The 26,254-nt window shown below is 38.3% G+C and overlaps 1 protein-coding gene, 1 non-coding gene and 1 pseudogene across 2 annotated transcripts; 2 read left to right on the forward strand and 1 right to left on the reverse strand.

The window, feature by feature from the left end:
• The first annotated feature begins 11,610 nt into the window (after positions 1-11,610).
• Positions 11,611-16,178, forward strand: LOC124848776 (uncharacterized). The gene is made up of 4 exons (XM_088100045.1): positions 11,611-12,766; positions 13,358-13,957; positions 14,055-14,533; positions 16,065-16,178. The coding sequence occupies exons 1-4, from the start codon at positions 11,611-11,613 to the stop codon at positions 16,176-16,178; spliced, it is 2,349 nt and encodes a 782-aa protein (XP_087956171.1).
• A 6,371-nt stretch (positions 16,179-22,549) lies between these two features.
• On the reverse strand, positions 22,550-24,762 carry LOC148192199 (uncharacterized; annotated as a pseudogene).
• On the forward strand, positions 24,086-24,188 carry LOC148192200 (small nucleolar RNA R71). The gene has a single exon (XR_015782742.1). It is a non-coding gene; the product is annotated as a small nucleolar RNA R71 (small nucleolar RNA).
• Positions 24,763-26,254: the final 1,492 nt, after the last annotated feature.

The raw sequence follows: 26,254 nt of genomic DNA on the forward strand, positions 1-26,254 counted from the left end.
GAAAAACAAGCATAAAACCCATCCAACTCTCTTATTTCCACAACTTATGCAAAAGCATGATTTCAAACCAGTTTCTAAGTCATAAAGGGTGTTTTTAATGTCAAAATTAAGTATAAAAATAATGATTTTTCAACCGTTATCACAACCCCAAACTTAAAACTTTTCCTCAAGCAAACACGATGTAACTCAGTCTTCCACCAATCAATACAATGGTTCAACACATTCTAAAACTCTTTCTTTCAAGACAAGTAATTACTCAAATCAGCTCATCAAATAGAATTCAGTCAAGATACATACATGCCTTCATTCAAAGTAACTCATCATGGTGTTCACCTAATCACATAATATCGAAGAGATGTTATTCTCATGAATGATCAATTAACTAAGCATAGATGTAATCATGTGATCATGGAATCATTCCTCACTAGATAAAGTGTTTCACTCAAACACACAAGTGTATATAGAGGTCACTCATTAATTCTACTATCACAATGTCACATGAATCAAATTTTCCTTTCATTTAACCACAACCAAACACATTCACAAGCAAGCATCATCACAAGGACTTTTCTATGGCTTATAATGTGGCTGGGCTAAGAAGAAAATTTGTTTTTCTGGATCACAAAATCCTTGAATTAAGAGAGTCATTGTTAACACTCGGCAAGTGTACCGAATCGTATCAAGTAATAATAAAATGGTAAGACCAAGTATTGTTTCCCAAAGGACTCACGGCCTAAATAGTTATGTGATTTCTTGATTAAATTAGACTTGTAAACAAAATCATTGTGTTTGAACAGTAGAAAATAAACATGAATGCAAGTTTTGATCAATTGGATTGAAAGAAGCAAAGGCGATTGATATGAAATATGGAATGATGATGTTGTTGGGGTTTCCGATTTATCCTATCCACCCACATGTATTCATGAATTCATCTTTCTTCATTAATGTTAATGTCACTTTCTAATTTACCTTAAACGCGATGTCTTGGTGAAGAAAGCCTACTCCTAATACTAGTTTACAATGTCTTGTCTCCCTAGCAATTATTCATGCATTACATTCGCACAGAAGCTTAAAGGCAACCGATCCTCCTATTCCTATGTCTAGGTAATATTGCTTTCAGGAGAATTTCCCTAGTTCTAGATTTACCTATATATGTCCATATAGATAGCATCAATGATCATGCAATTGAATGATTTAAATAGAGCATGCATATAGTAAAGAGGAAAAACCCTAACAATTAATGAAGTAAAGCATATAAAATCAAGAAGCAAATAAATACATGAGAGTTTCAAAGGATTACATCGGTTCCCCGACAGCAATGGAAGTTTAGTTCACCATAGACATGGTGAAACTAGATGAAAAACAATAAAAGAATGAAAGGTAGAACCCTTGAATTTGAAGAAAGGAGCTTCTGCATCCAAAATCTGCCTCCAAGGGGTGAAGAAAGTGTGATTTCGCCTCTTTCTGTTCAAAGATACCAACCCTAGGTCGACTAAACTTTTATATAGTTTATTAAAAATTATAGAAAATAGACCCAAGCCCAATTAAATGGCGCTCAGCGGCACTTTTGGCGCTCAGCGGTAAGTGCGGTACTTCTAATTGACGCTCAGTTTTAGTTTTAGCCCTCACTGGTGATTGTGGTGCTTGAGAATGCCGCTCAGCGATAAAAGTTCCACTTAGCGGTGACTGCGGCTCTTCTTTTGTGCACTTTTACTTCTTTTCCTGAGTCCAGCTCCTTACTACTTCAACTTATTTCATCTAATTCATCTTATTTCTTGCCAAAACAAGGAAAACCAAGCATAAAACCCATCCAACTCTCTTATTTCCAAAACTTAAGCAAAAGCATGATTCCAAGCTAGTTTTTAAGTCATAAAGGTTGTCTTTAAGGTCAAAATTAAGTATAAACATAACGGTTTTTCAACCATTATCTGTCATTCATCATTTAAACACAACCATTCTTACTTATTCCCAACTTTCCTTTGCATTGAGCTTTTCTTTTCTTTCTTTTCTTTCCTTTTTTTTTTTGTCTTTTTCATTTGCTCAACACTTAGCTCAATGCTTGTTTATTTTCCCTTTTCAAATTTCCCAACAACCCCAAACTTGAACCTTTATCAATACAACAAATATTCTCAACTTAACTTAAGGTAAAGATTTTCAAAAAGGGTTTTCATATCATGTTCAAGGTTAAAGGTTCAAAGGATAGAACACATTGTGCTCTCTTTTATTGGGCTAAAATCATGCATTGGCTAAAAAGGGATAACAATAGATGGCCGTGATCATATGACACATGCAAGCAAGTTATTCAATCATAGAAACCTAGGCAAAGTGATTCATGCTTTCAAAGTAATAACAATCATTCACAAAAACTCTAGAGTTCAAAACCTCCCATATAGGCTCATTTAACATTCCATATATTCTAGATACACATCCTGCTTAACATTATAATCACAATCACAACAACATGCAATTGTTCACATAGCTTGTGAACAACCACCTGTAAATCAGCATATGGTGCACAATCTCAACATCAATCAATATCCAAGCATCATCAAGCAATAGTCATCATGCATAAGTCAATATCAAACCATCTTATCAGATAAAGGTTTCAAACCGAATACATCACAACCTATTCTAAAATCAGAAGCAAATAAGTTTAATAATACAAAACAAAAGATAAGAAAAGTCCTGCTCTAATGCTGATAGCACCCATTAGCAAATGCTATCTCAGATCCTCATCAACCTATGCTATCATCAAAATCTTCCTCCTCTCCTTCAGCATCTTCAAAATCATCATCATCCTCATCATGATTGAATCCTACTTGACTTAGTTTTCCTTTTGTATTTTTACCTTTCCTAGCTTAGCTCTTAAGGAGTATGGGTTACTATAAATACCCAACTCTTCTCTTGTATTAGCACTTTTGAGATTAATGAGAATTAAATTTTCTGAAATCAGAAATTATTCTCTCTTGAAAGTCAGGCTAGAGAGTCCAAAGACTCCCACTAGCCATCTTCCAAGCACACTCTCTCTCCCTTTCATGTTCCAACTTTCACGGTGCTTCTCTCCTCCACGTTACATCCTTCGCTGCCACCTCTCCTCGGGCTTTTCATCTCACGCATAGAAACGCCACTTCATTTCTCATTTTCCCACTCGCGCATCCTCATTACTCACATTTCCACTTCGAAGAAACCTCATCTGCTAGGGTTTCTCCCTTTCAAACGCATCATTATCACAGTAACCCTCTACTCCATTTCTCTCTTCACAGATTCATCTCTTCATCATCTATAAGCCTCATTCTCTTCACAGATTCCACATCATTTTCACCATTTCTTCATTTTCTCTGAGTTTTGACCGATTAAACACCTCTCCAACCTTCGTTCTTCTCCTTTCCACCGTTTAAAACACCATTTCCACCGATTAATCGGTCAGTTTAGTGATTCCTCACCGTTCTAGGGTTTCCTTCGTGTTTATAAGGTTTTCCACCGATTAAACCTCGGTCTAGGGTTTTGTTGTGTTCGCTCTCGGTTTTCCTTAGATTTCGTTCGAGTCATTCTTCGATTTAGAGCTTCCTCTCCATTCCGCTGCGTCTTCACTCGTCGGAGAAGCTTCGAGGAGTCCGCGTCGTGCCTTTGGTCACTTCTCGGAGTCACTCGTCCATTACATCATCTTCCTCCATAGCTGGAGCTTTAGCTGCTCCAGCTCCACTGGCCTGTGCCTGCTCCTCTGGTCATGCCACCATAGTGTTGAATTCATCCATAGTCCACTGTTGTCCAGGGGCTGTATTAGACATCCCTATGATCATCTCTACAGTGGACGCCTGCCCTCTGTGAATAGACTGCAGCCTAGCCTCCATCAGAGACATATACATGTCCCTCATCTGAAAAGGCTCTGCATCATGAGGCGGTGCATGTCCCTATGGTGGTCCTCTCCTTCTAGCAGGATGTCGTGGTGGTACTGGCTGAGCTACCTCATCTCCTCCGCAATATTGTCTATAGTAGGCCACATCAATCGCCTTCCTAGGCCGCTCCAACGGTGTAGAAGTGTTAACCCCAGCTAACTCACAAAGGTATGTGATCAGAGAAGGATGCCCCAAGGTGCCTTGTTGTTCATAGTACTGGCACAAGTCCGAATCTCATTTGCTATGACCTGTCCAATGTTAATGCTCATCCCTCTAAGCACACAATATAGAAAAAGGGCTTTGCTGACAGTAATATCAGAGACATGAGAACAAGGCTGGATGTTGGCATGAAAAAATGCCATCCAATATTTTGCCATGGGAGTCAGATCAGCTCTCCTAATATGCACGGCTGCACCATTCCTATTCCTCTGAAAGTGCCCTCCAGGCACACAAAGCACACTCTCCATATCATCAAAATGTTCTCCTTCTTCCATGTTCAGAGCAAACTGACATTGTACACCAATCCATTTAGTATGAAGAAACCTGTTAATAGAATCAGTCCATTTTTCCTTTGACATAGCTCATGTAGTCCTCTGTGTGAGAGTCACCCAATGGCTTTGTATTGGTGTAGAATTCCTTGACCACTGCTACGTTGGCTGGTGTAGGGTAAGTAGCTATTCTCTCCCAATTTCTGTTCACCAATTCCTCTCCAAATTGTGCAGCCAAGTCTCCTATCCACCCGACCTTTCGCTCCATCAAAAGCCTTCTATCTTAGACAATGAGGAAGTGTTGCTCATGTCTACGGGAAAGGAACTTGTTAGAATCAAGACGTTCTGGTTCCTTCCTCTTAACTCCCACAGTCTTGATTCTTTTGCCTGATGAGGAGGCCATCCCTGTATCAAACACAAGAAACATTGTCAAGCATTAGTAAATCACAGAACAACCTCCAACATGCTTCCCTGACATTGTTGAGGGAAAAACAGGAGCCCTCAGCGTCACCTGCAACCATAAACATCCAGACAACACACAAATCCAATTTCTGCAGCGTAACTAGCATTGAGCGGCGATCAATGTTTTTCTGCATAATGGCCCTAGCTGGCCTTTAATCTCCACCCACATGCATTTTTCGTAGTTTCAGACCTTAAGCACACAATTAATCGGTCCAAACAGTGATTATTTCAATCAATCATGTAAAAACATCAAAATCCCTCCAGAATCATGCTTAGACAACCATATTCATTCAAAATCATGCTTTCAAAACCCTAGAATGTAAAATGTATGTACTTACTTGGGTGGAGATGCTTAATGTGTGAATAACGCTCTATGAATGTGAGAGAATCAACCCCTAACAACAATGCTCTCACAAAACCCCAAACTTGAATGGATAATTGGTGTAAAAATGGGTGGAGAAAGGGTTTTTTGTGAAAAGGGATGAAGGGAAAAGTGGAGAGAATCCTTTGTAGAGTGTTTGGGAAGAATGGAGACTGAAAGTGGCAGCTTAGATGCTCCCTAGGGTTAGAGAAATTCCTAATGGGCCAACCCCCACTAAGCCCAACCTTTTTTTAAAACCCAAAAACAAAATATGCAGCGTTCACGCTCAACGATAGCGCGATATTCCATCTCCTTCTTCCTATCTTGCCCTAAGCGTCCATCACCAATGCCTCACAACTTCAACTCTCAATTTTTCAAATCTCATATATTTTCCACTCACTCCATACGCTCTCACTTAATCAATGCTCTTAGTCTCTCACACCACTAAAACATTCAACAATCAATCCCTATAATGCAACTAGTACAAAACCAAAACAAACACACAAAGACAATTTCAATCAACTGGGTTGCCTCCCAGGTAGCGTTTGTTTAACGTCACGAGCCTGATCCATGCATCCTTCGAGAAATATTCTTCCACCTAACATCCATCAGTAGATGTAAATCCTTTTCATCAACACCCATTAGTAAGTGTTTGATAGCATAGTGATAACAGTTGAAAAAATGTTATTTTTATACTTAAATTTGACATCAAAAACAACCTTTATGACTTAGAAACTAGCTTGGAATCATGCTTTTGCTTATGTTTTTGAAATAAGAGAGTTGGATGGGTTTTATGCCTGGTTTCCCTTATTTTTGCAGGTTTTAAGATGAATTGAATGAAAGAAGTGAAGTAGCCATAAGTTGGAGTCAGAAAAGGAAGAAAAAGTGCATAAAGAAGAGCCGCAAGTACCGCTCAGTGGAAATTACTGTTGAGCGGCACTCTGAAGACCCGTAGTCACCTTTGAGGGGCAAAACTGTAGCTGAGCGTCAAACTGAAGAATCGCGCTTACCGTTGAGCGGAAATTACCGCTGAGCGGAATCTTAATGGGCCTTGGGCCACTTTTCTGTAATCTTTAAGAGTCTATATAAGGTTTTAGTCGACCTAGGGTTAGTATCTTTTGGCAGAACGAAGCAAAATCACACTTTCTTCACCCTTTGGAGGAGGATTTTGGATGCTGAAGCTCCACTCTTCAAATTCTAGGGTTCTATCTTTCATTCTTTCATTGTTTTCCATCTAGTTTCACCATGATTGTGGTGAACTAAACCTTCATTGTTGTTGGGGAATCAATGTAATCCTTTGAAACTCTCATGTATTGAATTCGTTCTTTAATTCATATGCTTTCTTTCATTAATTGTTAGAGTTTTTCTTCTATACTCTATGTATGCTTTGTTTAACTCATTCAATTGCCTGATCATTGATTTTATTTGTATGGACACATATAGGTAAATCTAGACATGAAGAAATTCTCCCAATAGTAATATTGCCTAGACATAGGAATAGGAGGATTGGTTGCCTTTAAGCTTCTGTGCGAATGTAATGCATGAATAATTGCTAGGGAGACAAGACATTGTAAACTAGTGATTAAGAGTAGGCTTTCTTCACCAAGACATTGGGTTTAAGGTAAATTAAAAAGTGGCATTAACATTAATGAAGAAGTTGAATTCTTGAATACATGAGAGTGGATAGGATGAATTGAAAATCCCCAACAACATTATCATTATATATTTCAATCACATTTTTCTTCTTTTGATCCAATTGATCAATACATACATTCATATTTACTTTTCGGCATTTGCATTTGAACTACAAGAATTTGTTTTACAAGTCTTATTTAATAAACAAATCACATAACTGTTTAGGTCGTGAGTCCTTTGGGAAACGATACTTCGTCTTACCATTTATTATTACTTGATACGATTCGGTTACACTTCCTAGATCTTTCACTTTTGGAGGAAGTGGTTTCTCCAAAATAGCTCTGCAATCTCCCTGATCATCCATAGTCTCCTCATCTAAATATCTCTTTTTCGTGAGAAATTGCTTCATGTGCTTTGCATAAGCAGGAAATTGCTGCAGTGCTTTGGTCAAAGGTATATTAATCTCCAATTGCCTGAAGATCTGTTTAAAACGCTCATATTGTCTCTCTTTCTCTATTTTCTCACGCCTCTTAGGATAAGGAAGAACTTTTTCATTTTCCTCAAAAATTTTCTTTCCCCTCTTCTTTTCTTTCTCTTTTCTCTCAACCTCACCTTTTCTCTCTTCTTTTTCTTCTTTCTTTTCTAACTCAACTCTTTTTTTTTTTCTCATCCACCCTCTCATCATGTATACTCACAATAGCTTTACATTCTTCCTTAACCTCCGTGTTAGCCCCAAATTGCTTTTCCTCTTTATCTTCCATCTTCTTGGCCAGCTGAGATGATACATGATGCTGATATACAGGTTGTTGTTCATAATATTGTGAAACAGATGCATGAAAAGGGAGATTGTAGTGTTATTGAGAAGAAGCCACTTCCTCCAAAAGTGAAGGATCCAGGAAGCTTTACTATTCCTTACGTCATAGGGAAGGAGAAAATAAGGAAAGCCTTAATTGATTTAGAGTCAAGTATTAATTTGATGCCTTTATCTCTGCTTGAAAGAATTGGTGATCTTGAAGTCAAGCCAACAAAGGTAACCTTGCTAATTGCAGATGGATCTTTAAAGAAGCCCTGTGGTGTGGTGTGCATTGACACATTAAAATTCCTAGTGGACTTTGTGGTGATGGAGATGAAGGAGGATGAGGAGGTCCCAATCATTCTTCGAAGACCGTTTATGAAAACGACAAAGGTAATCATCAATGTGGATGAAGGGATGATAGTGCTTCAAGACCGAGGAGAGAAGGTGATCTTTAATGTCTTCAAAGGGGAGCAGTATATTAAAGAGAAGGAGGCTAGTCATAAAGCTGCATGTAAAGATGCACCCTTGACTACTTCAAAAGCTGCAAAGTTGGGCTTCAAAGGTAAAAATTGTTTTTTGTCACAGGTTAGGAAAGAAGAAAAAGATGGCAAAGGAAGGAAGGTTCATAATGACTTGATGAAGGAACAACTCAAACTTGGCACACCTGTAAGATTCAAGAACAAGTTGTGGGTTGTGAAAGACTATAAAGAGAATGGAGTGATAGAGATTGAAGCTCCATATTCAAGGAGAGTAAAAAAGGTGGACCGGAAGCAATTGATGAGTTGGTGTGATGAAAGAAAAAGGAACACCAACACTGAAGACGGAACTTGAACTTTATTGGGTCAAGCTAATGACGTTAAAAGAGCGCTTACTGGGAGGCACCCCAGTGATTTCAGAACATTGATTTTTTATTTTGGTTATGTAATTTTATAAACTTTGGACATTGATTTATGTTGTTTGAGATTTTATGGTATAACATCTACTGATGGATGCTAGGTGGTTGAGTATCTACTGAAGGATACTAGGTTTCTTTACACCTACTGATGGGTGTTGGTAAGAAAGGTTTGCACTTACTGAAGGGTGCTGGAGGATATTGGGTCAGGCTCGTGACATTAAACAAGCGCTACCTGGGAGGCAATCCAGTTGATTTACTTTATTTGTGTTTGTTTGTTTTGATTCTGCTTTAGATGCATGATAGGGATGGAGTGTTTGAGTGATGTGAGAACATAAATGCATAAGGTGAGTGAGAGGCATGATTATAAGACACATAGGGCAAGCTAGGAAGAAGGAAAAGAGGTGGCGCAAATGCCGCTCAGCGGAAATTTCTGCGGAGCGACACTACTGGAGAGTTGCGTGGACTGGTTTGGCTCATTTGGGCTCAGCGGGATTAGGCCCATTTGGGTATTTTTATACCCTAGGGCATGCTTTTTCTTCTATTTTCAGATCTCCCTCTTCCCACACACTCTCAAGCACTCTCCAAAGAGTTCTCCTCACTTTTTCCTTCTTCCCCCTTCACAAAACCTCCCTTCCACTCACTTTTGAACTAGGTTTCCATCCAAGTTTGGGGTTTGGTGAGAGCATTGTTGTTGGGGGCTGATTTGTTCACATTCCTAGAGCATTTTTCACTCATCTAGCATCTCCACCCAAGTAAGTTCAAGCATTTTCATTCTAGGGTTCTTAAAAGCATGAATTGATATGAACATGGTTGTTTAAGCATGATTCTTTAGGGATTTTGATTTCTATGCATGATTAGATGAATTAATTGTTGTTTAAACCGATTAAAATGCTTGATTTGGGTCTGGAACTAGGAAGATTGCAAGTGGGTGGAGATTAGGATGTTTTTAAAAGCAATTTTGAAAAATCTGCAGAATCGTCAATCAGCGGAAATTACCCCTGAACGCGATTCTGGCATAATGTGTAACTTGTTGGTTTGATGCACAGGTTGTGCTGAGGGGTTTTGATTGCCCTCAGCTGTGATAGGACTGATCTTAAGGGTATTGTTTGGGGTTCAGTAATGCTTAACACTATGTCTTGTGGTTTTGTGAATTGTGTTTGATGTAGGGATGGGCTCCTCATCGGGCAAGAGGATCAAGATTGTAGGATCCAAGAGGAAGGATAAGGAACCAAAACGCTTTTATGCCAACAAGTTCCTTTGCTGCAAGCATGAACGCCACTTCAAAGTTGTCCAAGATATGAGGCTTTAAATGGAAAGGAAGGCTGGATTGATACCTGACTTGGCTCCACAGTTTGGGGAGCAATTGGAGAACAGGAACTGGGGGAGACTAGCCACTTACCCTACACCAGCTAACATAGCAGTGGTGAAAGAATTTTACACCAATGCAAGAAGGTTGGGTGATCATCCTACTGAGGATTAGTTGAGCTATGTAAGAGGACACGTCATTCGGTATGACCCTGATTCCATTAATAGATTCTTAAATACTGAATGGGCTGGTGAGCAATGTCAGTTTGCTCTCAATATGGAAGAAGGAGCAGACTTTGGTGATGTGGAAAGTGTGCTATGTGTGCCTGGTGGACACTTTCAGAGAAACAAGAATGTTGTTGTAGTGAACATCAGGAGAGTTGATCTGACTCCTCTAGCAAAGTATTGGATGGCATTTTCTCATGCCAACATTCAGCTATGCTCACATGTCTCAAACATAACTGTCAACAGGGCGCTTCTCTTGTACTGTGTGCTCAGAGGGCTGAGCATAAACATTGGCCAGGTCATAGCTAATGAAATACAAGTATGTGCCAACACTAATAAACAACAAAGCACCTCTGGGGCATCCTCTTTGATTACACACTTATGTAAGCTAGCTGGGGTATATATCTCTGCACCATCATTTGAGAGGCCTAGGAAAGCTATTGATGAGGCCTATTACAGACAGTATTGTGGAGGTGATGAGGTAGCTAAGCTAGTACCACCCCTCCGTCCTCGCAGAGCGAGAGGACCACCATAGAGCCAGGCATCTGGAGAGCCTCATGAGGCAGAGCCATTTCAGATGAGGGATACGTATATGTCTCTTATTGATGCCCAGATGCAGTCTATTCACAGAGTGCAGGTGGCCACAACTGAGATGATTATTGGGATGTAAGATACACCCCTAGCACATAGGTGGACCATGGATGAGTTTCATAATGTGGTTGCATGGCCAGAGGAGGAAGCCTAGGGCAGTGGAGCTGGAGCAGCTGAAGCTTCTGCTTTGGAGGATGATGATGATGATGAGTTTGAAGATGCTGAGGATGATGAAGAGGATGATGATTCAGAGTACAACATGGGTTGATGAGGAGCTGAGATAGCATCTACTAATGGATGCTATCACCTTTGGAGCAGGATTTTTATCTTTTGTTTTGACTGTTGAACTTATTTGCTTCTATTTTTAGAATAGGGTTTGATGTACTCAATTCAAAACTTTATCTATTATGATGGTTTGCTTGTGATTTATGCTTGATGATGAGTATTGCTTGATGATTCTTGGATATTGATTGATGTTGAGAGTGTGCATTATATGCTTATATACATGTGATGGTTCACGAGCTATGTGAACAAATGCGCTCTATAGATAAACCATCTTTTGGTTTCTAGGCGCATCTCATTGTTGCATTCCAAACTTTTTTGAAAGACTTCTACATTGAAACTTGGGTAAGAAGCGACAGGAGAAACTCTGGCTAAGGAAGGACAAGGTTTTTAAGCTTGTCCGTTGAGACTCACCTCTTTTTCCTGGGAGCTATTCAGTTTCTTCACCTTTAGAATCTATCTAGAAGTCATTCACCAAAAATCCAAAAACAATCTTTGAAAAGTTTTTGACTCAACACTTGTGAAGCCTTTCAACACTCTTGTGAAAATCTTTTCTCTACTTCATAAATATGAGTCACTCTAGTGTTCAAGGTACCATTCATCATGATCAGGAGACTATGCACTTGAGAGAGGAACTTAATTGAACTAAAGGTGAGTTAAATGAACTCAGACAGATGGTTGCAAACCTCACTCTCAATCAGAGAGGACAAACTAATGAGGAACACTCTCATAGGCAACACCATGATCATGGTGATCATTCCCAACATAGTGATCACAATAGTTTTCATCCTTATAATCACTATCAACACCCTCGTAGGAGACACCACCATCATAGAGACCATCATGTGGAACCCAAATTAGACCTTCGCCCTTTTTATGGCAGAGACAATGTGGAAGAATATTTTGAGTGGGAAATGAAGGTTGAACAAATTTTTGAGTGTTACCACATAAATGATAGGAGGAGAGTGACCCTAGCCACCTTGACTTTTCAAGGTGCAGCCCTCTATTGGTGGACCGCCATATTTAGAGATCAAAAGATGCATGACGACTATACCATCCAATACTGGAATGAGTTAAAGACAACCTTGCATTGGAGGCATGTTCCAGCCTACTATGCTAGAGAAGTCATGGACAAGCTCCATAGACTTCAAGAAAGAAACATGAGTGTTAAGGAATATAGACAAAAGTTGGAACTCCTCATGTTAAGAGTTGGAATCAAAGAGGAAGAGAGATTCACCATAGCTAGGTTCCAAAGCGGTCTTAATTATGAGATCAGAGATAAGGTACAACTTTTACCTTATTTAGATCTCAATGATTTTGTCCAACTATGTGTGAGAGTGGAAGAACAAAATCGAAGGAAAGCTTCCACCAAGAGGACCTATCCTACCACTTCCACATATAGGAAAGACCTTAAGAGGGAGGGTAGTTATCCGCGGTTTGATAACACAAGAGAAAGGGAAAGAGAGAAGGACAAAATCAAAGGTAAAGAGAGAGATTTGAGACGGGAAAAGGAAAGAGAAAAAGGAACAGAGAGAGAAAAGACTCACAAAGAGCTCACCCATAATTCCAGGGGTAGGGAGACTAGGTGTTTTAAGTATGGGGAAAGAGGACACTACTCTACTGAGTGTCGAATTAAGAAGTCCACCTATTTCCTTGAGCATGAGAGAAATAGTGAGCAAGCTTCCTCCAGTGAGTCTGAGCTCTCTATGTCTAACGAAGCACATGAGGCTCCACCTTGTGATGGAGATTTACTTATGGTCAGACGACTTTTAGAAGCAAAGCCTGTTGAGCTAGAACAATCTCAGCGACAAAACCTATTCCACACATATTGTAAATTTTTTGATAAAACTTGTTTTATGATTATGGATACTGGTTCTTGTTGCAATTATTGTAGCTGTAGAATGGTGGAAAAGCTAGGCTTAATTACTACTCCTTGTCCCAAACCTTACAAACTTCAATGGATAAAAGAGGATGAAGGGATAGTAGTAAAGGAACAAGTAAGTGTACCTATCTCCATTGGCAAATATGATGATCAAATCATTTGTGATATTGTTCCAATGGAAGCTGGGCACATTTTACTTGGGCGCCCTTGGCAATTTGACAAACAAACTTAGCATGATGGAGTCACTAATAAAATCACCATCCAACATAAGGGTAAAAAGATTATTTTGAGTCCTCTTACACCTTCACAAGTAAGAGAGGATCAAATAATACTTAAGAAAAAGTTGGATGCGGAAAAAAGAAGTCAAAATCAAAAAGAGTCAAAAGAGAAGAATTTGAGTTTTGTAGGTCGTGCCTCGACCAAAGATGTTGTTCATTCGAAACACTCTAAAAATCTTTTCCTTGGACAACCTCACTTTCTTCTCTACTGCAAAGAGACACTTGTGTTAGTAAATTATCAACTTGATTCTCTGCCTAAAGGGTTACAAAAACTTTTGAAAGAATTTGATGATTTATTTCCCATAGAGGTTCCAAATGGTTTGCCACCTCTCCGAGGAATAGAACATCAAATTGACTTAATTCCTAGAGCTAGCCTTCCCAATAGGCCAGCTTATAGGACTAACCCTACAGAAACCAAAGAAATAGAGAAACAAGTCAATGTTTTATTGAACAAGGGGTGGATCCAGAAAAGTCTCAGTCCTTGTGCGGTGCCAGTGTTGTTAGTTCCGAACAAAGATGGATCATGGCGCATGTGTACTGAATATCGGGCTATCAACAACATTATTGTTAAGTATAGGCAACCTATTCCTAGATTGGACGATATGTTAGATGAACTACATGGGGCAAACATGTTTACTAAAATTGATCTTAAAAGCGGATATCATCAGATCCGTATTAAAGAAGGCGATGAATGGAAAATCGCTTTTAAGACCAAGTTTGGTTTATATGAATGGTTAGTCATGCCTTTTGGCTTAACCAATGCTCCTAGCACTTTCATGCGCTTAATGAATCATGTCCTTCAGGAATACATAGGAAACTTTGTTGTGATCTACTTCGATGACATTTTAGTATATAACAAAGGTCTTAAAGAACATATTATCCATGTGAAGAAAGTTTTGATTTTGCTTAGACAACATCACTTATTTGCCAAATTTGACAAATGTACTTTTTTGTCAAGAAAGCGTAATATTTCTGGGATTCAAAGTTGGGAAAGATGGTGTTCATGTTGATCCAGACAAAATCAAAGTTATCCAAGAATGGCCTGTTTTGAAAACACTAGGGGATGTCCGCAGTTTTCTAGGTCTAGCAGGTTTCTATAGACGATTTGTAGAAAACTTCTCTACCATTGTCGCTCCCCTTACTGAGCTTGTAAAGAAGGATGTGCCATTCAAATGGGGTGATAAACAAAGTTTAGCTTTTAAGACCTTAAAGCATAAATTAACACATGCACTCATTCCACACTTACCAGATTTTTCCAAGGCTTTTCAAGTAGAATGTGATGCTTCAGGGGTAGGAATAAGAGTTGTTCTAATACAAGAAGGTCATCCTATAGCTTACTTTAGTGAAAAACTTAGGGGACCAACATTAAACTATCCTACTTATGATAAGGAGTTATATGCCCTTATTCGTGCATTAAAGACTTTGGAGCATTACTTGGTATCTAGAGAATTTATTATTAACACTGACCATGAATCTCTTAAGTATCTTAAAGGGCAGGGCAAATTGAACAAAAGACATGCAAAGTGGGTTGAATTCCTTGAGCAATTTCCATACGTCATCAAACATAAGAAGGGAAGTACTAATGTTGTTGCATATGCTTTATCTAGGCGCCATGCATTATTAGTTACTTTAGGATCACAAATCTTAGGCTTTGATGACATCAAACAACTTATGAAAATGACCCAACCTTTGCATCTACTTTTGCATCTTGTCTTAAAAAGCCATTTGATGGATTCTATTTGTCTAAGGGATATCTTTATAACAAAGGAAAACTTTGCATACCCCAAGGATCCATTAGAAAGCTTCTTATAAAAGAGAGTCATGGCGGAGGACTCATGGGCCATCATGGAGTTGATAAAACTCTACACCTTTTAAAAAGCAAATTTTCTTGGCCACACATGAGAGTAGACATCCAAAAGCATTGGTGTAGTTGTATAGCTTGTTTACAAGCTAAATCCAAAGTTATGCCCCATGGACTCTACCCCTTGGGAGGATATTAGTATGGACTCTGTCCTAGGTTTACCAAGAACTCCAAAGGGGTTTGATTCTATCTTTGTGGTGGTTGATTGATTTAGTAAAATGGCTCACTTCATACCTTGCCACAAAGTAGATGATGCTAGCTATATAGCTAAACCCTTCTTCAAAGAAGTAGTTAAATTACATGGCTTACCCAAGACTATAGTTTCAGATAGAGATGTTAAGTTTCTTAGCTATTTTTGGAAATCATTATGGGCCAAGCTAGGAACTAAACTACTATTCTTTACTACGTGTCACCCACAAACAGATGGGCAAACCGAAGTAGTCAATAGATCTCTATCCACTCTATTACAGGTAATCTTAAGAGGTAATCATAAAATATGGGATGATCATGTACCTCAAATAGAATTTGCTTATAATAGAGTAGTCCACAAGACTACTAATCTTTCTCCTTTTGAGGTTGTTTATGGTTCTAACCCTATCACACCTCTTGATCTACTACCTCTTCCAGATTCATCTTCTTTTCTTCATAAAGAAGGTATTTCTAAAGTGGAGTTTATCAAGAAGCTACATGAAAAGGTTAAAATACAAATTGAAAAACAAACTCAAAAACACTACAAGAAAAGCGTGAATTACCAAGGGTGTTTTTCCAAAGGCCTCTCTACCGTCGGTAAAAGTGCTTTACCGAGGGGCAAAAAGTGAATCACCGACGACCTAGATGAAATAACTTTTCCGACGGTCAAAAAGACCTTAGCGAGGGTTCTGAAGCCTTCAGTAAGAGCGTCGAGCAATTAAAGTCAGTGATTGGGGGTATTCGTGCAAGTTGTCCCCAATTTCTGTAGAACAAAGCCCTCCCTCCACTGTGCTGGTAAGAGCTCCGATTTTGGCCCTAGATTCCCATCGACCTTCCCATTCACTCCATGTGCCTTCCCTTTCACTTGGTTTCGTTCATTCGCTCCCTATCCCTCTCCCTGTCCGTTCTGTCTGATAGCTTTGTGTGGCTAGGGTTCGTCGTATCGTTGTGGGTGTTGCGGGTGGGGTGGTGGTTCGTGGTTGTGCGCGTCAGGCTTGTGCGGCGAGTGGGGTGGTGATTCGTGGTGATTAGCGTCAGGAGGTCCTTGCGGTGAAGCCTAAGGTTGGCTGTTGGGTTGAGAGCTCGCGGTGTGGCTTGGCTTCCATTGAATTGGGTGTTCTGGAGTGCGAGGTAAGTTCTCTGTTTTAGAACGGTACTTGAATAAATTGATTGCCTTGTTCTTCCCTAGTTGTGTGCAATGTGTCCATCTAATTGAGTGTTGCCCTTTTCTTACCAATATGCGTGAACTTGTTTGCACTGTGGATATTTCTGCTTTGGCACCTTATATGCATCATGTGATAATGTGAATTGTTTGGCTTATACTGGGATTTTGGGTTGAGACTGTGAGCACAATGGGGAGACCAGGCAGGTTAGTACGTTCCACGTTTTCTGTTGAATTCTTATATGGCATTCTGTGTACTAGAATATTGCTGGCAAGTTATTTTTGATTCCTGTTGATTTTGTTTCGTGCTTGGAATAAGTTTTGGTGATTTGTTTTGGTATAAGAGAAACTTTCAGTAGTTCCCTTATTATTATGCTTTAATCCAGTGCCTAGTTATTATGCTGTTGTTGTGAAGTGTTTAAAGTATACATGTGTTGCTATAAGGTTCGTAATCCAAGTGCTTGGTGGTCTGATTGTTCAGACCAGTGTTCCAGTTGTTGTAAGGACCAATTTCAGTTGCTTAGTTTCTAAGAACCAATGTCTTTTTGCTAATTGAGTTATTTCCAACGTGCCTTAATTATTTTAGGACCTAAGTTAGCAATTTTAGTTGTTGTAAGGCCTTTGTACAATAGTTCAGTTCCTTTAATTGGAAGGGTGAGTTTAGGGATGAGGAAGTGAGGGAGAAAGGGAACAAAGGGTGTTAATTTATAGAGGAAAAAAACTGAACAGAGAGGAAGAGCAGAGAGTTAGAGATAGACTCAAAGGATGAAAAAAAACATTAATAAAATAAATTAAAAAGAAAAGGGAGAGAGAGAGAGTGGGGGGACGTGCCCCTCTTGTCTTTGACACAACAATCATGCATGTGTAAGCATGGAAGGCAGCCGGTTAGTAGCCTAAAAGATTTTATGTTTCGCTTCTATGATGATGCTTATGGCGTCATGCCAATCATGATGTTGTACCTTTCATTTTGCTTTTCTATTTTTTGAAGGGTACATTCTTTCTTCTTTCATCACTCAAATGTTGGTTAGGATTCACATTTGCCACCAACTATACTTTCACATGATTGGTATATAAATATTTAATCTAGATTACATACAAGTATCTTTAGATATCACTCTTTAACTCTATGTCCAATTGAACAGAAACAAAACAAAACAATTTGGTAAGAAACTAATCTGGTTAAATATAGAAGAAAAGAAGGAAAATGTGTATGGGTGATAACAGTTGAAAAACTGTTATTTTCATGCTTGAAATTGATACTAAAAGCAACCTTTAACACTTAGAAACTAGCTTGAAATCATGCTTTTATTCATATTTTCAGAAATAAGAGAGCTGGATAGGTTTATGCTTGATTTCAGTATTTTTGTGCAGGTTTTAAGGTGAATTTGGTGAAAGAAGTGAAGAAGGAGAGAGATGAAATCAGAAAAGACATCAAAAAGTGCAAAAGGAGAAGCCGCAACAGCCGCTCAGCGGCAGTTTATCGCTGAGCGGCACTCAAAAGCTCACGGGGGATCCGCTGAGGGGCAAAATGGCCGCTAAGGGGAAGAAACTAACTCACGCACTTACCGCTGAGCGGTACTTTACCGCTGAGCGGCACACTTATGGGCTTGGGCCTAAATTTTCTGTAATTTTAGAATAGTATATAAGCTTTAGGACGTCCTAGGGTTTGTATCTTTGGCAGAAATGAAGCAAACACTCTCTCTTCCACCCCTTTGAAGGAGGATATTGGATGCTCAGGCTATCTCTTCACCTTTCTAGGGTTTTATCTTTCATTCTTTCATTATTATTCATCTAGTTTCACCATGAATATGGTGAACTAAACCTTGTATTATTGTTGGGGAATCAATGTAGTCTTGTGAAACTCTCATATATGGAATTTGTTTTTACATCTTATATTTAAGACCTGTGCTTTCTTTGATCATTAGTTAGGGTTTTTCCTCTTTGCTCAATGCTTGCTTTGTTTAACTCATTCAATGCATGATTATTGATTTTGTCGATACGGGAACGTACGGGGAAGTCTAGATCCGGGGAATTTCTCCCAATAGTATATTGGTTGCCGTTAAGCTCCTGCACTAAAAGAACTAATTATTAGGAATGCTAGGAATCGTATGAACTCGTAATTAGGGATAGGCCTTCTTGCAAGGTAATTTAGAGAGTGGCATTAACAATGATGAAAAGAATGTTGAATTCCTAAAGTATATGAGAGTGGATAAGATGAAATTGATAACCCCAACAACATACTCATCCATATATTCCATTGAAGTGTTTGTATTTTGTTTTAGCCATTGATCAAATTCATGCATACATGTTTATTTTCTGTTTTGCATATTAAACTCCACTTATTTCGTTCTTAAGTCTTAAATAATCAACGAATCACATAACTAAACTAGGTCGTGAGTCCTTTGGGAGAACGATACTTGGTCTTACCGAGTTTATTACTTGAAACGATTCGGTCACACTTGCCGATTGTTAAACAAGTTTGTGGCGCCATTTTTCGGTGTTCATAAATTTGTCATCAATGGGGAGGGTAGAGTGGGAATAAAAGTGGTTATAATGGGAGAGAAGAGGAGAGCAACAATAATGGGGGCTTTCAGTTTAGTGTGTGGAAAATGATGATGGGCTAGGCCATCCCAAGATATGCAATGATGGTTTGGATTGGGTCCAAAACCACCATCAACACCCTTCCTTACCCCCTCACCCTATCATCAATTACTGTTTTGTTTTATTTATGCTCTGGTTCTTCTATTTTTAGGTCTCCATAATTTACACTTTCGTAGGTGTAATTTTCATGTGTTGGGAAGTGTTGGCAATAGTCATTCTTCTTGTCGTAATGTTATTCCTTCTTTTGTTGAAAATGGATATTTTTGTGAAGACCTCAGAGAGAGAGAAAGAAAGGAAGAGAATGCCACTTGTTTATGGAGTTGTATCCACTACAAAGCACAACACTTCTTTTCACTTGTTTAAAAGAAAGATTTGTTTACGCTAAGGCCCCTTCTCTAACAAGTCATTATTAGCAAGGTTAATTGAACCAAAGGTCTCAGCCACGCTACCACTATTAATTTGTTTACTTTTGCCACTGTTGTTGGAAAAAGCAGGTTGTTAGATTGTGTCAGTGGGACTAGTCCTGGAGCATTTTCTTCATGGATTTTAGTGCAACACAAGCAACACTTTGATACTTGTTGAAATGCAAGTTTCTGGCGTTACCTGACTTGTTTTTAACTCCAATTTATCTACAGAAAGAACATAATTGTGTAGTGAGGAATTGCCATAAGATAACATATTTTTCTTGAGTAAAAGGATATGGACATGTGGTCTTTGTTGAATACAGAGATGCATAATTTTTATTAAACAATAACTATTGTTGTTGCAGAATCCACCAATTATGTTTGTGCCTTTCTCTTTCTAACAAGATCATATCTCCTAAAGATAAGGATCCAAATCCATATAATACTAATCTATACAAATAATTTGTCAATTGAAAAACAAAATTAACAAATGTAGTAATGAAATTGGTGGCTAAGAAGAAGAAGAAGATGGTGATTCTATTATTAAAGGTTCACATGATGTGCAAAAACTTGAACAGTGAACTGCTGCTTTTGGATTCACAACCATGGCTTTGTTTCTGGTCATGGATTCACGCAGAGGAGAGCCACTCCTACAACTTGAAGCATCTCAGGTTTTTGTTCCACTCTGCAATACTAGTTGTTGATCAAGGATAGATGTAAATTTCCCTTCTTTTCTCTCGTATTTCGTTGCTAACCCATGTGACAATGTGGGCACCTTCTAGAATGCTGTTATCATTTGGTTTCCTCCCCGTTAACAACTCAAGAAGTACAACACCAAAACTGTACACATCACTCTTTTCTGTGATCCTTATACTGTATCCATATTCTACAGTTTGAGAGATAATGTTGTGGTGATTAGTGAGCAGTCACAATGTCATAGGGATAATGACCCAAAATTTACGAAACAAGAATAAAAGAAGATTAAAGTAGGATATAGCTCTTAATTCTAATACGGTTTCAGGAAACTATTATAGGTGTGGCCCCATTCAACTTCCCCCTTTGAATCCCTCTTTTGGACTTTGCTTGCATCAATGTGTGTTATGTAACACACTTTCCCCTCCATCTTTCTCAATTTACTCTTTCATCCTTAACACAACACTTGTCTACTTTCTTTCTTTTTTAAAATTTTCATTTAAGTTCAAATTTATGTTTTTTTAGCATCTTTTTATATCTTTTAAATTAAAATGTGAATGTGTTTAGTGTCTTAAAAAGGTATTCATGGATATGTTGGTAGGATGTTTATAACTCATTTTAGAGTTTAAAGACAATTAAAATCATCAAACAAAGTTGCTTGAACATTAAGTTGCGTGTTTAAATCATTTCCATATGCTTTTTAGTATGAAACCACCAAACTAGGGACTTTCTGCAGTGCATAATTTGTTTTCCAGCTAAGGTTTGATTCTTTTCTGTACTTGCAGTGCATTTATAGCCATTTATGAATCATATAAGGCAATGAGACATTGTCTAACCTTGAGGATATGTGCTACATCAATTAAAACATGATTTTGTTTCAAAAATTCTGCACAAAAAGGAATAAATCTAGTGCAATCTCATAAACTAATCACTCTAGCAAGTTTATTTAGTTTTTTGAAACTTGTTCAAATTTTGAATTGGCTCTTATCCAAATTGTTACTCAAAAACAACTTGCTAGGTCTAAATTTTGACTCAAAGTTGATGGTTTAGTATACTATTATGCACTTAAACCATTATATCACTAATTCAACCATGCTAGCAACTTTTATACATCATATTAGACTTGCTCAAACTGTCACACAATATAGAAATGCTAGACTTCGAAATCTGAGTTTGTTATGGGCATAAATGCAGAAAAATCACTTCATCACACCACCTAAAGTAAGTTTATAAGATTCAATGGACTAGGCAATGTTAAAAGTGACTGTAGAATGTGTAACTACATAAGACCAAGCTGGAAAACAGCAGGAAGGAGGAGTTACACTGAAATTAGACTCACACACAACTCAAACAGCATGGTCCAAAGTGCACTAAATTATAATGCAGTTATTTTGGTCAAATTTTGGCTGCTACACTGAACTATCCTAAGAAACTATAAAGAAACTGTCCTAAGGTGTTTAGAATGGTCAAAGAAGGCTAACTACAAACTCACACTACAAAAACAATGTAGAACTCAATATATGACACCCTAGAACCTAAAAATTGTACTAAGTAGGTGACAATTTCGAAATTCACCTAAACTAACCTAAGAATGTGTAATGTTCTTATCCTAAACTGTTGAAATGATTAGCAAAGTGTCAGATTAAGCAAGCTGTCGAAAGTATTGATCTAGAGCTACTGTTTTGTAATTTTATTTCCTTGCAGAAATTTGTTATCAAACCTGCATTTAGACCATGACTGAATGTTCATGTATATGTTATATGTTGATGTATATATTGTATGTTCCTGTATATTTGTTGAGACCTCGGCAAGCGTACCGGATCGTTCAAGTAATAAATCAGTAAGTCCGAATATCGTTTTCCCAAGAGATTTGTTTTGATTCACAGATTGATTAAAGTTTACTAATTTAGCGATTAAAAAAACGTATTTTTACAACATGATGAGTCAATATTTTATTCACTTCACTTAGTTTATTGTACTAGAATTAATCGGGGAATTGTGCTTAAATGTCCGGTATTTTCCCATTTTTCCTAATTGTGCTTAATTTGATAAGAAATTCTTATTTTAATTAATTTGAATGATTTGAGCTAATTATTTGCATTATTAATTGTAGGGAAAATTGCGGAAATACATTTTGGGACATCAGGAAGAATGCCAAATAAATTCAAGACTCTCCACACAAACATTTTAGAATTAATTAAATTGTAACTCAGTAGTTTAGAATTCTTAAATCAACTCTTATATTTTGGGTCAATTTTTGGTAAATTAGATTAGACCCAAAATTAGAAATTAATGACTTGGACCTAGGGTTTGATTGTGTGTGGACCCTACCCTAAAAATGAGGACACACGGCCCTTAGAAAGAGAGCCCAGCCGCCACTTTTGCCACTCACTCCCAGACTCTCGGTTTTTGGTTTTTTTTTGCTTTCGCTTTGAATGTTTGGGGGATGTGAGAGCTGGGAAGTGTATTCACGTTGGAAATGGATGAAAGAACTTCATTTTAATTTGGCTTATTTACTCATTGGCATTTTTCATTTCTTTGTTTCAAGCAATTTTTTTTATTAGAGAAACGTTGAACGTTTGGTACACCTTGAGAAGGTAGTTGGTTCCTTTACCTTGCTGGAAGGGGTCACACGGCCCAAGTCCAGTCGCCACATTCTTATTCTGCTTTGCTTTGGTCACACGGCCTAAAAAAATACTGAACCCATTTTCATTCATGAGCCAAACTTCGTAAAAGGGAAACCAAAGCAGATATTTGATCGATCTGTCTACCAATTGTAGAGTCATGCGTGTGGGTTTCAACTCTAATTCTCCAATCTTCTTAAACATTGACAGAGGCATAAGATTGATGCTGGCTCCAGATCAATTAACGCCTTCCCAATAGCTAGTTTACCAATGGTGCATGGAATTGTAAAACTGCCTGGATCTTTAAACTTTGGTGGAAGCAACTTTTGAATGATAGCACTGCACTGGCCCTGTACTTCTATAGTTTCTTCCTCAATATACTTTCTCTTCTTTGTGAGCAAATCTTTCATGAATTTCGAGTAAGCAGGTATTTGTTTCAGTGCTTCTGAGAAGGGCATCTTGATTTCCAACTTCTTGAAAATATCAATGAAGCTCTTGTATTGTCTTTCCTTCTCCTTTCTAGAGAAAACCTTTGGATATGGAAGAGGTTTCTCATACACCTGTTCTTTCTTTTTCTCTCCCTCTCTCTCTTTTTCACTTTCTCTATCCTTTTTCTCTTCTTCTTTATCTCCCTGTTTACTCATCTCATCATCTTCTTCACTCACTTTTTTCTCATTCTCTCTTTCTTCCAGAATTCTTCCTGATCTTGTAGTAATAACATTGCAGTCTTCCTTTGGATTTACTTGAGTATTTGCCCCAAAGTCCTTCACTCGTTTTTCTTCCAACTTTTTAGCTAATTGACCCACCTGAATCTCCAAATTCCTAAGTGAGGCTTCTGTACTTTTATGGTTGGAAATTGATACCTGCATAAACTGCTGAAGAGTTTCTTCCAGTTTTGAAGTTCTTTCTATCAGAGAAGGTTGTTGCTGAAAGTTCTGTGGAGGTGGTCTGTTGAAAGGAACAGCTTGTCCCATACTCGGATGAGGTCTCCATCCTTGATTAAAACTCTGACGTTGATCATAATTTGTCTGAAGACCTTGATTTCCCATATAATGTACCTCTTCATGAGACATGCTTTGCACTACACATTGACCATTATTATGATCTCCTCCGCACAATTGACAACTCTGAACCATCTGATGTTGAAATTGAGAAACATTATGCAGTTCTTTAGGTAGCTGAGATAACTTCTTCATTAATGTCTCAAGTTGCTGAGTCATAATCTTGTTCTGAGCTAGTAAAGCATCTTGAGATTGAAGTTGAAGAACACCTTTTTGTTGAAATTGGGCTCTTTCACTCTGAACTTCATTATCATTTGCAGCCATATTTTCAATCAGATCATGTGCTTCTTCAGGCGTCTTCCATCTGATACTACCTCCAGCTGATGCATCTAACATTAACTTTGTTTGAGACTTCAGCCCTCCAAGAAACAGATTTAGCAGTGTAGGCTCATCAAAACCATGAGTAGGGGTTTTCCTCAGTAAGCCTTTGAATCTATCCCATGCTTGACCTAGAGTTTCATCAACATCCTGTTGGAAATAAGAGATCTCCTGCTTTCCCTTATTGACTTTGGACTGAGGGAAGAACTTATTCAGAAATTTGGCAACCACATCATCCCAGACTGTCAGACTATTTTCTGGAAAAGAATTTAGCCACATTTTTGCATTACCAGCCAATGAGAATGGAAATAAGCTGAGTCGGATTGCTTCATCTGGAACCTGGTGAATCCTCACTGTATTACAGATCTCCATGAAAGTAGCCAAGTGAGTGTATGGATTCTCGTGAGATAATCCATGAAACTGATTATTCTGCACCAGATGAATAAGAGCTGGCTTCATCTCCATGTTAGCAGCATTCACCACTGGTCTTGCAATATTGTTGAAGTGTAGAGGTCCTGAGAAAGTATTATAATCTGCAAGAGTACGTCTTCCTTGCCCAGAACCTTCTCCAGTGCGATTATCTTCCATTTCTTCTTTTTCTTGCCCAGATGAAAAGTCCAGAATTTCTTCAGAGATAACAGAGGATTCTTTGGATTCTCTACTTTGTCTCCTTCTTCTACTGTTGTTCCTTCGAGCAGTTCTTTCAATTTCCGGATAAAACAGTAGATTTTCAACCTGTTCTCTGCTTCTCATACAAAATGATAACAGTTGAAAAACTGTTATTTTCATGATTAAAATTGACACTAAAAGCAACCTTCACACTTAGAAATTAGCTTGAAATCATGTTTTTCTGTATATTTTTAGAAATAAGAGAGTTGGACAGGTTTATGCTTGATTTCAGTGTTTTTGTGTAGGTTTTAAGGTGAATTTGGTAAAAGAAGTGAAGAAGGAGAGAGATGAAATCAGAAAAGACAACAAAAGGTGCAAAAGGAGAAGCCGAAGTCACCACTCAGCGGCAGTTTACCGCTGAGCGGCACTCAGGAGTTTGCGGGAGGTCCGCTGAGGGGCAAAATGGCCGCTGAGGGGAGTGATGAGTCGTTATTTCTTGAATTATATTTAGTTTATTGCACTTAAATAAACCAGGGAATTGTGTTTAATTGTTTGTTATTTCCCCGTTTTCCGAATTTTGCTTAATTTGGTCGGAAATTTGTAATTGTGCTAATTTGGATTTTCTGAGCTGATTAAGTGCATTTTTGAAGTGCAGGAAAATTTCGGAAATACATTTTGGGACATCAGGAAGAATGCCAAATAAATTCAAGACTCTCCACCAAGACATTTTAAAATTAATTAAATTGTAATTCAGTAGTTTAGAATTTTTGAATCAACTCTTATATTTTGGGTCAATTTTTGGTAAATTAGATTAGACCCAAAATTAGAAATTAATGACTTGGCACCTAGAGTTTTATTTTTGTGGACCCTACCCTAAAAAAGGGGACACACGGTCTTAGAAGTTTGGAGAGCCAAGCCGCCACTGGCCATCTCTCCACTTTTACACTCTCGGTCTTGGTTCTAAGTTTTTTTTTGTTTTTGAACGTTTTCAGCATGAATGAAAGGACACTTTGAATTTTCCATTTCATTTTTCTGGATTCATGAGCTTTAATTTTGCTTCCAATCGCCATTGGCAACACGGGATGCATTTCAGTTTTTTTTTTTTAGAAAGAAACGCTGATTCAAGAAGTGGTGGCGCTGATTTAATTTTCATTTTAGAAGAGCATGCACGTTGATTTATTGGAAGCACAGCAGCTGCACGCGCAAGGTGTCACGGTTGGGATGTGTCACGGCTGATTCAAGTAGGAGCTGGAGCAAGGATGTGGTGCCACGGTTGGAAGCAGCTCTCGGTTTTCATTCCAGCACATAGCTGCGCGCAGAGAAAATGGTGTGCACACTGGAATCAGTTTTTTTCTTTTCATTGTTTTTAGAGATTAGGTGGGAGAAAGATAGATGTCTCGGTTTGAGAGAAGAGCAGAGTAAAGGTGTTAGGTGTCTCGGCTGGAATGGTGTGCAAGGGAATGGAGAAGAGAAACATGGTCACGAAAATTGGAGCTGGAAGAAGAGTAGCTGCACGTCCTGGAATGAGGCACGGGTCTCGTTGATGAAGAGGTGATTAGATGGGATTTGACGTGGAGATAAGGAGGCAAAGTTGGGTGATTGATAATGAAGAAAAGAAAAGCCCGAGAAGGTGATT

Source organism: Vigna umbellata, chromosome 10 (genome assembly GCF_029865625.1).
Source record: "Vigna umbellata cultivar VRB3 chromosome 10, Vumbellata_1.0, whole genome shotgun sequence".
NCBI classification, from domain to species: Eukaryota; Viridiplantae; Streptophyta; class Magnoliopsida; order Fabales; family Fabaceae; genus Vigna; species Vigna umbellata.

Bases quoted from the DNA above. Each gene is read 5' to 3' on its own strand.
- LOC124848776 (XM_088100045.1), top strand. From the start codon at position 11,611: ATGGTTGCAAACCTCACTCTCAATCAGAGAGGACAAACTAATGAGGAA. The intron at 12,767-13,357 runs GTAAATTTTTTG...CTCTGCCTAAAG, and splicing joins AAACCTATTCCACACATATT to GGTTACAAAAACTTTTGAAA. The intron at 13,958-14,054 runs GTCTTAAAGAAC...TTTTTTGTCAAG, and splicing joins CATTTTAGTATATAACAAAG to AAAGCGTAATATTTCTGGGA.